The 12,109-nt window shown below is 37.3% G+C and overlaps 1 protein-coding gene across 1 annotated transcript in view; it reads right to left on the bottom strand.

Moving 5' to 3' along the window:
• The window catches only part of RTTN (rotatin), an 88,640-nt gene extending 80,987 nt beyond the window's left edge, over positions 1 to 7,653 (bottom strand). Inside the window, exons 1-8 of the mRNA XM_062568103.1 lie at positions 7,613 to 7,653; positions 6,356 to 6,543; positions 5,488 to 5,686; positions 3,786 to 3,871; positions 3,363 to 3,442; positions 2,288 to 2,402; positions 1,589 to 1,739; positions 246 to 411 (exon numbers count right to left, since the gene is read on the bottom strand). Coding sequence (XP_062424087.1) covers positions 246 to 411; positions 1,589 to 1,739; positions 2,288 to 2,402; positions 3,363 to 3,442; positions 3,786 to 3,871; positions 5,488 to 5,686; positions 6,356 to 6,543; positions 7,613 to 7,643 — 1,016 coding nt within the window. The 5' untranslated portion in view covers positions 7,644 to 7,653. The remainder of the gene's footprint in view (positions 1 to 245; positions 412 to 1,588; positions 1,740 to 2,287; positions 2,403 to 3,362; positions 3,443 to 3,785; positions 3,872 to 5,487; positions 5,687 to 6,355; positions 6,544 to 7,612) is intronic.
• Between the last annotated feature and the right edge of the window lie 4,456 nt (positions 7,654 to 12,109).

The following is a 12,109-nucleotide window of genomic DNA, read 5'->3' as shown; positions in this document are numbered from 1 at the left end:
TGAGATATTTTTTAAAATAGGCTTTTTAGGTACTGAATATAGTAGGCAAGATTGATCTTACGTATTCTTAATACCATTTAAAGAATTAACTGCTGTTATCTAATTATTTTCCACATATGTGATTTAAATTCTAATTCAAGCTAATAAGACTTTCACAATGTCCCACAAACTGGAAAGGAGCTGATGACAGAATTCTGTATTAATCATTTTAATTAAAATGTAAAATTATTTTTGATTTTATTCACCTGGAAGATGCTGCATCCCAATCTTGACCATCTCCCCTAGGACGCTGAACTGTCCGTCCAATTACAGATGGCCGAGGACTACTACTTCCAGGTGACAGATTCTGAGAATGAGGAGGACCTCTTGCCTCTTGGCAGTAAGATATAGATGAATTCTGGGAAGTTGTGCCTTTATGTAATATAAATAAAACTGGCATTTCATATATAATCTATTACTGAAATCCATAATTCTGAAAGAAACTAGGTAGTGAAGTAATAGTAAAAGTATTTAAGGTAGGATATGGCAAATACCAAATAAATACTGGCAGCCTAGGGCAACCTATCACTCACAAGTAGCAGAGCTTGGAGACTCAATTCTACTGAAAACACTGAAAGTTACCGTTAAATCGTAATTCTTAAGTTAAAAACAAAAAAAAACCTCACTAGAATAATTTATTGACATTTTGTATTACTTTTGCTTCAAGTCCTACCATCTCACAGAGGAGGAAAACAATGCTGAGTTACATAAGCTTCAACTAAATGTTTCACTAAGCATAAACAAACCAAATTCAAAAACAGCCTCCTACTTTATTAAAGATATTAAAATATACCAAAAAAGAGTCAACGTGAAGAAGATTTACTTAATAACTGATCAAAATACAAACATACATAGTGTCTGACTAAGGTTATTGGATTTTCTCATGTTATAATTGAATTAGCAAAGAACCAGCCAATAGAATCTATTGAGATAAAGACACTGAGTATAATGAAAAACTTATGAAGAGAACCAGACTACCAATTTAGAGAAGCAAAATTGATTAAATTCAGCTGACAAAATGGAAACAGGAAAATCATTACAACTAATCTACCTTATTAAATCTACAAAATTTAAGCATTAAGAACATTGTGAAACAGCCATAATGACTGTAATAGCTGAAACAATGATTAAACTACTTGCAGCTATCAAAATACAAAAAGAGCTTGCATGGCTCATCCAATTTATAAATAACTTGTCAAGCACTAACAGCTTGAAAACTTTTTTGAGCTGCAACAGCTACCCACTTTTATTTTACAGATCTCTTAAGTTGAGTTAAAAATTCCTCTCTGACATACAAGTAATTGGACATAGGGAAAAGCTGATGGATAGAGAATCACTAGAAATGATTCAAACGAATATTTAAAGTAATGCAAGTATCCCCAAGTATTTACTAACATGAATAGCATCCAAAGGCTAGTACTAAACATCATAACTGAGCAAAAGTTACACAAGATTTCCCTTATTATAAAGTGATTTAAAAATAAAATTATAGATAATCTTATTTATAGTAAAAACAAAACAGTATTTTAAGTATTTTTTAAAAACTCACCTTGCTCACTGGAAAAGAAATTTGGATCTCTGTGAAAGTTGAGTCTACTCCTTAAAAAGATGCATAACTGTTGCATGCATGACACAGCCTGCAAAGCTAAGCGATGTCTTCCATCTCCTCCAAAAGCTAGTTTTAGCAGAGATAAAAGGCTCTGCAAATACAAAACCATTAACACTGGCAGCTGAACATTAATACACTTTTATGTACTATCACTACAGCCACAATATTCATCTATATATAGTTCAAAAGCATTTCTAAGTGTTTAAAATTCACAGTAAAAAATAAATAGATTTAATTACTGTTTTCTTGCTGAATGAAAGACTATCAGTCCTAAGGAAAAAGCTGAGTTCCATATTACTTGATTTTCAATAAAATCACTACTTTCATTATGAGAGCCTATTAGAGAATGCAAGTATAGCATCAAAACAAATTTATCTTATCCAGAAGAAATGAAGTATTACTTCACAACACATTTGGTTACTGATTATAACACAGATCATTATCATCAAATAATTTTCTAAATACAACATATAGCTAACATCCTTTTTGCTATGCACCTAGACTGAAAAAGACCATTCTTTAGTTATTCATATAAGTAACAGAAACAAATTACATTATTTGTATTATTTACATCAGTTCTAACTTGGCACAATTTATGCCATAGCACAAGAAAAACCTAACCTTGACGGTAATTCTCACCTGTACAACCTTTGGTCTTTGAAGGAAGATCTCAGCAGGAAAATCTTGCATAATAACATCCTGGAGAAGCTCACACGTACTCCAAATTAAACTGTGGTTGTTACTTCTCAAAGAGCTAAATGCAGTTCATATTTAAATATGCAACAAAAACATTAATCATTAGCTTGGACAAGTTTTTACAAGAAGATTATAATCACAACACTCAAAGATCTAACAATGCTGTAACACTACCACTATGCCTTTTTCAAACTTAAGTTACTCCTTAGCTGTAGCAATTCTGAGTACAAGAGTAAACGCAACTCTATCTCTCCTCAAACCAAATGTAAAATTAAGTTCCCAGAAGAGAAATAATTCATTCATTTTGAGTTTGAAATTATGATAAAAAAATGGAAATTCTATAGAAGCTAGTCATAGAAAAAGTGGTATACAGTAAGCAATCCAATGCTTATCAGTAAGAAAGCTTTTCAGCAGCAAGTATCAGTTTTATATTAACTTACAAGCAATCCCAGCAACCAAACTTTTCCTTGGGCCACTTTAACTGATATTCTAAATGGAAATTAAAAAGAGGAGGAGGGGAAAAAAAAAAAAAAACATTCCAGGAAGAAGATCTGAACAACTCAAGGCCTGAATAAAACATTATACCCAAACTTATTGCCTTAAACCTAGTCAAGCTGCTAGTATAAGTATGGACTTCTCTGCCAACTGGCACTGGAGGTGAAGTTAAGATTTTTGTTGCAGGTTGTTTAAAAAGGCTCTCGCTAACATAAGATTAACTAAATGACATCTTTGACCGACCTTGACAAATTTAAAAGAATGAAGTACCGTGAACTAAAAATGTACTCTGAATTAGACATCAAGTATGAAAAAAGACATTAACAGGAAATTGCCCTGTTACAACTCATAGTTTATCTGCTCTATCAGTCTTCAATGCAGCTTTTATAATCACATATCAAAAATTAGCTCATTACTTATTTATAGGAAGAGCCTAATGATATGGAAGTATAGAAAGTTTGAACCACTGGAATCAAGGAAAAATACAAGCTACAACTGAATAACAATGTTTCTTTTACTTTACCTTTCATTCGATGAAAGAACATGTCTGTCTGTTGAAGTCAGAGTTAGCCAAGGAAATGTAGAAAACTTCAAACATTTTACTATTAAAAAAAAGTAGATATTTGAAGCATACTTTATAAGCCTATCACACCCTACATTTCTGGATCTTCTGAAAATCATTAGCATTTTAAACTATTTAAAACATTGGAGCATATTGTAGATTTTTTTATATATGCTACTACAGTTATATAAGCTATTTTGTAGAAAAAGAGAGAAAGATTTATTATGATAAATGTTCTTTTATAAGCATTATAATTGAAGTTTCCATGACACTAGAATTCATAAAAAAGTAACAGGAAAAAGAACAGCCAATGTTATTTGTAATGAAATTTGATCTAAATTACACCTCTACAAACATTACTTAATATATTTGTATTTTATAATTACACATACCAATTGTTCTTTTGGGAGGTATTTCGAACTGTTGCATGTGACTTCTATCTTGACAGAAGTATCCAGCAAATAACTCTTCTTGAGGCAGAACAAAAATAAAAGGTAAGTTTTAAATTATACACTAAAAAAAAGAAATGCACAACTCAATCTTTCTTGATGCTGTGCTTGAAACTGCCTCCAATTGCCCTTCAGTTTTAACTTACTAATGAAACTGACTTTAAATAGTCTCAGATGATCAAGAAAGCAGGGTAGAATGAATGTGTAATTGTATTTTTATAATCACATTCCAGAATTGTTAATTTTTTTCCGTTTCCTTGCATACCATATAAACAAGAGCAAATCAATTATACAAAATGAAGAATGAATTCAGTGAAGAACTGACACTCACAAAAATCTTTTCCTCTAATCTACTTGTGTAGTAATAAAATTATTTTTTTAAATCAACTATTTAAATCAACTATCAATTTAAAATCTCATTCTACCAAAACTGCTCTCTTCTGGCTAATTAAAATGTTTTGTGTACTGAATGTAACATGTATATTACTATGACTATGTAATTAATATAAAGGGCAAAAATGAAAAATATGTAAATTACGTAATGTTAAAAGCAATCTCCCTGGAACACAGATGATAGCAATATTTGGTTCAAAGGATCAAACTAGATAGTGTCCAGATTATAAGTATAAAATTTTTCCCAATAACTGAAGTGCAATACATCATCTCTGTTGTTAAGTATTCAGACAATTAATCCACATATCTGTAACAGCATAAACAGGAATTTTGTGCAATATTTCTGTTGGGTAGATTAGAAAAGGTATAGCTTAAGAATATATATGCAAAAGATTATTACATATTTTCTATACAGTGGCAATGTTCAAGTGGTAAAAATCTAGCTAAACTGTTGTGGGGACTGGAGGAGAGCAGGAAAAAGAAGGAAAAAATATGAACAGCTGGAACACAGGTCCAGCAAACTAGGATTAACTAGGGATTCTCCATGGTCCATGCACTCCTCCACCTAAATATTTAAGCAGAAGAGGAGATGATGTGGGTTGTTTCTTGATTGAATCTAAGTGGCAAATCATTGTAAAGATCAAGACTACAGCATAACAGATTGAGTTGTTTGTTTGAAGAGGCTAGATAACGGAAGCAAATTATAGCACCTCACACATTACTACGACAAATGTTTATCCAAAACTAAACAGATAATGCACACTAGTTTTTAAAAACTCTTCTACTGTGATCTATTCTACTTCTACATTTTAATTTGAATTCCCCTCAAAGTTAAGTCTACTATCCAAAGAAAGGTAACAAAGCATACTGGTGTAATTATTGAATTACTCAAAAATTGCTACACTAGCTGCCATAAAGCAGTTTTTTGAAGTTACTCCTGTGCCATGCCCTTTTTACATTATAACTAACATGTTACAACATGAAGAAAAAGACAGAGAAGGTCTGATGACAGACAACAGAACTGCTCCTGTACTGAGGATTCCATTAAAAGAGTGACATTATCCAACTAAACTAATTTTAGGTTCACCCTTTTTCTAACAGAATCCACCTTACCATACACTTCATTAAATTCCAAAAATATATTGGCCTATTACGCCTGATAAAACAGCTTCTTATAACCTAGAAACTTTCCATTTACTTTTTCTTCATTTTAAATAAGTCATACTTCCAAATACCTAATTTACCTGAATGATCTACTGAAGGCTGAGGTTGAGTCTGATAACACCCTGATAGATAATTAGAAGGAATTCCAGAAGGAAGCAAGAATAGTCCATCTACAATCCCATCAATTAGAGCCTGCAAATTTGGTTCCACATTGGGGCGAAGCTGTGAGAAGAACTCCACTGCACCAATTCCAATCATTTGCTGGGCAGCAGATGGATGCTACATTAAAAAAGTAATTGATAAAGTTAGCTAGAAGAGTCTCAACATTTCTAAATCGGGGGGGGGGGGGGAAGATAGGAGGAGAGTTGTTATCGATATTTAAGTCAGATTTGGCCTTTAATTATCATGGAAAACTGCTCATTAGTATCAAAGATGGATTTTTTTCCCTCTCTGAACAGTTGCAGTTTAATGATTAAAACTAAGAATCTAAGAATGTAGTAAGAATGTAAGAATTTGAGATCACTTATATTTCTGCAAAATTTTTCCCCATTCTTCTAAAATATTTGTACCATTGTTTCAGTCTTCGCATTTCAAGAGCAAATGCTTAGCTACAAATCATGCCTGTAGAGCAAATCAAACACTAAGAAACTGAAGAACCTGAGGATCTAAAGTAGAAATGTAAGAGCTATAACACAGCAAGTCACCTGAACTGTTTTCATTTCCATCTACATTCATTGACTTTAGAATCATAAAATCATAGAATCAGCAAGGTTGGAAGGGACCTCTGGAGATCGTCTAGTCCAACCCCCTGCTCAAGCGGACTTTATTACTCCTTTTTTGGTAAAACCTTATTACAAAGGGCTGAAAATAGAATATTCTCCAATTTTATTTAGCTTTAGCATTCTAAAGGCATATACTTTAAATAAAAATAGATGTTTCATGTCATACCTTAATCAAATTGTTCGTGAAATTTAGTACTTCCTCCTTCATTGGTACCACTGGAAAATTGAACCACTCCAAAAGATTAAGGAAAAGCAGTTTTTCGTGGACAAGATCAGCATATGAAATCAAATTATGATCTAGTTTAAACAGAATATTCTTCAGAGATCGCTCTCTTATCTCTGTCAGCTCATGACCTGCTCCCAAAAAGGTATAAAAAAATATCTCACATAACTGGTTTCTTATTTGGATAAAAAGAATATCATCAAAGATTTGTGAAAAGCTTGCATTTGTCAGTGTTGTGCTTATCGGGAATACAACTATGATTGCACTCACCAGCACTAAGCTAGTCAAGCATACTTGTATGGTGTAAAAGGGACAAAATATTACAGAACATACTGATATAAACAGGTGATAAATATAAAACAAGAAGAGGGCCTCCTCCTTCAAGCACACAACTAAATTCTGAAACCCTCTATCAGAATATGTAGCGATGCTGAAAGCTGACTTACACTCGTGAAAGCAATTGGCCAAAAATCTACTCAAGCCAGTTAAATGGACGTCACATCTGAAGGCCTCCAGCACATCCCAGGGAATCATCACTGTGTGCTTGTTACTCACTGCCCCCCACAGATCTGCTAAAGGCCAAAGTGAAAAACAAGAGCCGGAGTGATTTGGGCCTCGCAGCATAATGGAGCAGCAAGGCAGTTCCTGTGGCCGGGCAGGGACAGTGCCCCTCGCCTTGGGAGGAACACAGCCTTCACATCCCCGACCTGCACCTGACCGATTTGTTTCGTAAGAAGCCCCATAAAATTCCCTAAAGTGGAGTGACTGGGAAAACGGGAGAAGGGGGGAACCGCCCTGGCCAAGTAACGCAGCTGAACGTAACAGCAAGACAGCCGTCAGCCCACGGCGCCTAAAGGAGGCAGGAGCCGGGAAAAAAGAAGTAACTGAGCGACCGGGCGACGGGTAGCGCCTGTCTAGGGAGAAGAGCCTGTATGAGAGCTGGATCAGCGTCGGGTGCTTGCTGAGAGCAGTGGAGCCAGAGGAGACAAAAGGGACGGAAAACCCCCCTCGGCGCCTCCCGGCCCGCAGGTCTACGGCGGGGAAAGGGGCCGTAGCGCTAGGCGGGGGAACGGCCACGGCAGCCCTCAACAGCCGGGGCCCGGCATCTCCTGCGCCGCTGCGGCAGGAGAGGCGCGGAGCTTCAGCGCAGGGACCCGCAGGCGGCGCAGAAGGCGAGGGAGCAGAGGCGGGAGCCGTTACCGAGCTTCCTGATGAGCGAGGATAACTCCATACCGCCGGCGCCGCCGCTCTCCCCGCCAGAATTCAACCGCCGCGCCGGTTCCGCTACCAACCGCCTCCGCCGAGCCACCGGCGGCCGCGGGGCACCTTGGGAAACGTAGTCCTTTGCCTTTCCCCACGGCTTCCTCCTCCGCGTTTCCTTGCGCGCCAAGCATCCTGGGAACTCTAGTTCGCCCACCCCACCCCACGCCGCCAAAGCCCCGGAGCGCGGCGGGAAGGAGCGTAACTACAACTCCCGTCGGGCCCCGCGGCGCTAGGGGCGCCCGCGGGGCGGGGAGATGGCGGCGGCGCTGGTGTCATCGTCGCTCGGCGGTTGGCGGGGCTGCGGAGTGGCCTCGCTGGTGGCCCAGGGTGGCCGGGGACCCCGTAGAGGGCAGGGTCGGAGTTACAGCGTTCCCACCGGCTAAAAAAGAGCTCTTTGACTCTCAGGTCGTTGCCTTGCTCTTCCCCCTGCGTGAGGTGACTGGGCCGAAGACGCCGCCTCGTGCGGGGCCGTCCCGCCGCCGCTGGGAGCCCTGTGGAGGCCTCAGCGCCTGGCACCCTCCGGAGGTCGCTTCTGCAGCAACCGCGAAATAGGACGTTTTCCCAGTATTTCCCAAACGGAAATGATTACTTTGGAAAATGATGCCGCCAGAGAGGATTTTGTGGAGTTCCGATATTAAGAACCTCTGTTCGTTTTTCAGGTTTTCTTGGCAGGAGGACTGACTCCCAAACGATTCCAACTGAGCCAAATGAGTAACTTACTAGTTGTAAAAATTCAAAAATCTGCAGTAATAATTTTCTGAGAGAAAAGGTACATTTAGAAATGGATTTGCATTCCGGTAACAATAAGTGAGGATTCAAAAACCACAGTGCAAACAGGCTTCAGGTGGGCATATGCAATTGTTAGTCTGCTTTTGCCAGCTTCATGTTAATTACACATGTCCTCAAACTGCAAGCTTTTTTTCATTAGTATCCACTGCAGTATGTAGCTATGATACTTATGATGAAAAAATAATCATGCTATCTGAAAATATATGTATTCCCAGCCTTATGGCTTGAAATGCAATACCTCAACAGTACTGCAGTGGTCCTCAGAGTTAGTTTATGAATCACTACCATCTACTTACCATCTAGCAGCATTCAGAAAAATGAGCGCATATGTAGCCAGAGTAGTCCCTACTCTGAAGGCAATTGTCAAATTGGTGTTTTACAGGTAGCTTAAACATGAGCTCTGCACATAACTCTGGGAAGATGACTACCATTATTCTTCCAAGTTTATTTGCAACTTCATCCTCTGCAAAAATGAATTATTAGTTGTCTTGAGTCCAGTCAGGAAAGAATCTGTTTTCTTCATCCTTCAGTGCCCTTAAGACTTGGGTTTGGAAGCCAGGGAATGATTTATATTTATAGTAATCATTGAGTACTTACTAATATTTCCTTGATGTGTCTGAAAAAACTGCAGATAGCTCTTGTTGACTTAGATAAAACCAATGGATAATGGTATGAAGCATTATGTTTTTTTTTCTTTTGTGTATAACGTAGACTTCAGAATTCTATTGCACTGTTCATATGTAAGACAATTTCACAAAGCAGAGTTTGCACAGAGTAAAGAAGCATAGTATATCATAGGATGTCTGACCAGAAGATTGATGGGTTTTTTTGAAAGATGGTGCTTATTTCACAATTGGAAAAAATAGACTGGCAAGTGGTGGATATTTTTGCATGTATATGCTCATGAGAAAGTTATTGCATGTATCTGCATGCACAGGGTGCACAAATCAAAATGGTTATGTAATCTTCATGGCTTATTTTTTGATATCATATATTGCATAAGAAAAAACATCTGCACCCAACAAAAATGTGAAAAGTGTGGTACAGGATATACATCTGATTTCTAAAACTAAATATGTCACCATCCTTTCAGTTTATGCCTAATTGTAGTTCCACTCTGGTCTCTGTCACTATGCTATTATTTCACAATAAACTTAAATGAATGCCCTCCATCTGCTGTATCAAGGCTCTACTAAATTCTTAATCGGAGCTCAGAACTGTCCATCGTTTTGCAAGACAACATTGCATCTGTGAAGTAATAAAACAAAGGGACTTTATTAATTGTAAATATACTGTACTTTCTGTAATTAGTTTTTTGCACAAGAGGCTGGATCTATCAGTGCTTTTCAAGGACAATTACAAAGGAAGCATCACTGACTGAGTAAAAATTCCTTTTAGCTGTGCACTAAATGTTTATATAATGAAAACTGAAAAGCTCCCATCAGACAGGTTTAGGGCTGTTCACATTTCCCTTGGTAGGTTTGGTACAAACTTATGAGATGCCATACCAGAAATTTATCATACTAATGGAATGGATTTGTATCTCTTTGTTAAGCAAGAAGGAACTGCTGAAGCATTCATTTCCTGACATAGACTAGGTAAGAACTTTTCTTCAGAAAAAGGCATAGGTCAATACAAGACCTTCTCACTTCTTTAAATATGGTCCATCTATATAATACATCAGGAAAACAATATTTTCTTACACTGTTTTTAATATCTGAATTACACAAATGTACATGAAAGATGCACAGAAGATTCACAAAGCTGTCTTCAATACACAGCACATGTAAACTCCATTATCAATACTCCTCTGCACTATTAGTGCTAACTATTGATTCATTAAGATTTTCGTAAGGCCTGATTAAGCTTGACTCTGAAAGATATTCCTAGCCTTGAATGGCAGTTTCAATTTTGCTGCTCCTGTTGTCGACCCAAAAAAGGATTGTGTGTAGCCAAAACAGTGATTTGGGAGCACACTGTATGAACTGGTGCAATGTAATTTATGCTAACATGGCTCAACACTACAATTAAAGATGATCAGCAGTAATCAAATGTCATATTAATTGTTAAAAACATAATAATGATATGTTAAGAATATCTTAAAACTAAAAACCCCTTTTACTGCATATTCAGAATGAAAGAAACTGGGATGGATTCAGTAATTACTGTTAGGAACATGAGAAAATCTAAATAGGAGAAGATTGGTCTCTTATTACTGGAAGTAGTGATTCCTTAAGTGTGTACTCCTTCTACTTTGGACTCCCACTAATGCCTCAGCTTTCTGGCCTATCTACTGTTCCCATTAACCTTCAGATTCCTATAACTACTTCCCAGATCAGTTTGATTTTCTTCCTCTCCTTTGGCATTATTTAACACAAGTATCTGTTCTACCATGTATATTCTTATCGATCTGCAGTCAAAATGTGTAGGAGTTTCGCCACTGGGGAAATTAGTCACTGAATCTCATTTACAATGTCCCTTGTTGCTTCCTTACTGTACCCTACATATGTTCTGCATTAAAGAACTGCCTACTCCTCTCTCATCTCATGCTTGGTTTCTATAATTCCAATGTTTTCTGTCCCAAGCTCTACTTTTGTGCCAAAAGCTGTTTTTGATAAAATCTCCCAAGACTGGCCTTTGGGTCAGTCCATTGTCATTTTCTGAAATGATATTTGAAGGTTCAAATCTTTTAATACGGGATGCTCTTTAACTTTGAAATTTCCCTTCACCCTAAATGTCTTTCTAAGACACTTGTCTTAGAAAGAAATGAACTTGAGAAAAGCTTTTTCAGTCTTTTTCTTCAGAGTGTTCAGAGTTGCTTCTTACTTAACATTGTAAAATATTTTTAGATATCATTTCAGTGAATCATTCAATGCTGGATAAAGTCTTATTTTTTCTCCATTCCTTCATCAAAGCTCTCTATTCAAAACAAAATTTGCTTCCTTTCCTTATGGCTTTTTAGTTCTATCTTCTTACATTTCTAAAGATACTCTGAAGATTAAAGACTATATGACAGTGCCTTGGTTCCACTTTTGAGAGTGTTCTCACTGTACTTCTGAGCTTAACTGCTGCAGCTTCTGATTTTCTGTGAATATCCTGCTATCTAGCTCTTCACATATGCCAAAGAGCAGCAGCCTTACGTGTAAGAAACATCAGAGCATGTGGGATGCAAAAGGCAAATGCCAGATGCCTCTCAGAAGAGAACACCAAATAGGATCAGGGATGCTCAAACCTGACTGGCTGCTGGAGCTACCACAAACCTTACTACCTGCAAGCTGAAAAAGGATTGCAAAAAGGAATGAAAGAAGGCAAAGCGAAGAGGAACATTGGGAATGGAAGGAAATAGAAATGGCAAAATACTGTGCTAGATTGGTCTCTCCCAGTAAAGCATTTCTTATGGTCTTCTGATGCATGTGTGTTGACCTTATCAAAGGAAACATAAACGAGGAGAATTCTTTAGTTATTTGCCTCTAAACTTTGTTAGAACAGAAAGGGAATACTGCTTAGAGAGTTTAGAGGAATCCGACTATTAGCCATTACAGTTCTAAAACTATTCTCTTGTAACATGTCATCTTTTAACATTTCTCAGATGCCAAAATCTTCAAAAGGGTGATGTGGCCCACAGATTTTTTAATGGCCTTTTTA

Source organism: Rhea pennata, chromosome 2 (genome assembly GCF_028389875.1).
Source record: "Rhea pennata isolate bPtePen1 chromosome 2, bPtePen1.pri, whole genome shotgun sequence".
Taxonomy (NCBI): Eukaryota; Metazoa; Chordata; class Aves; order Rheiformes; family Rheidae; genus Rhea; species Rhea pennata.
This window is presented reverse-complemented; position numbering and strand designations above follow the sequence as displayed.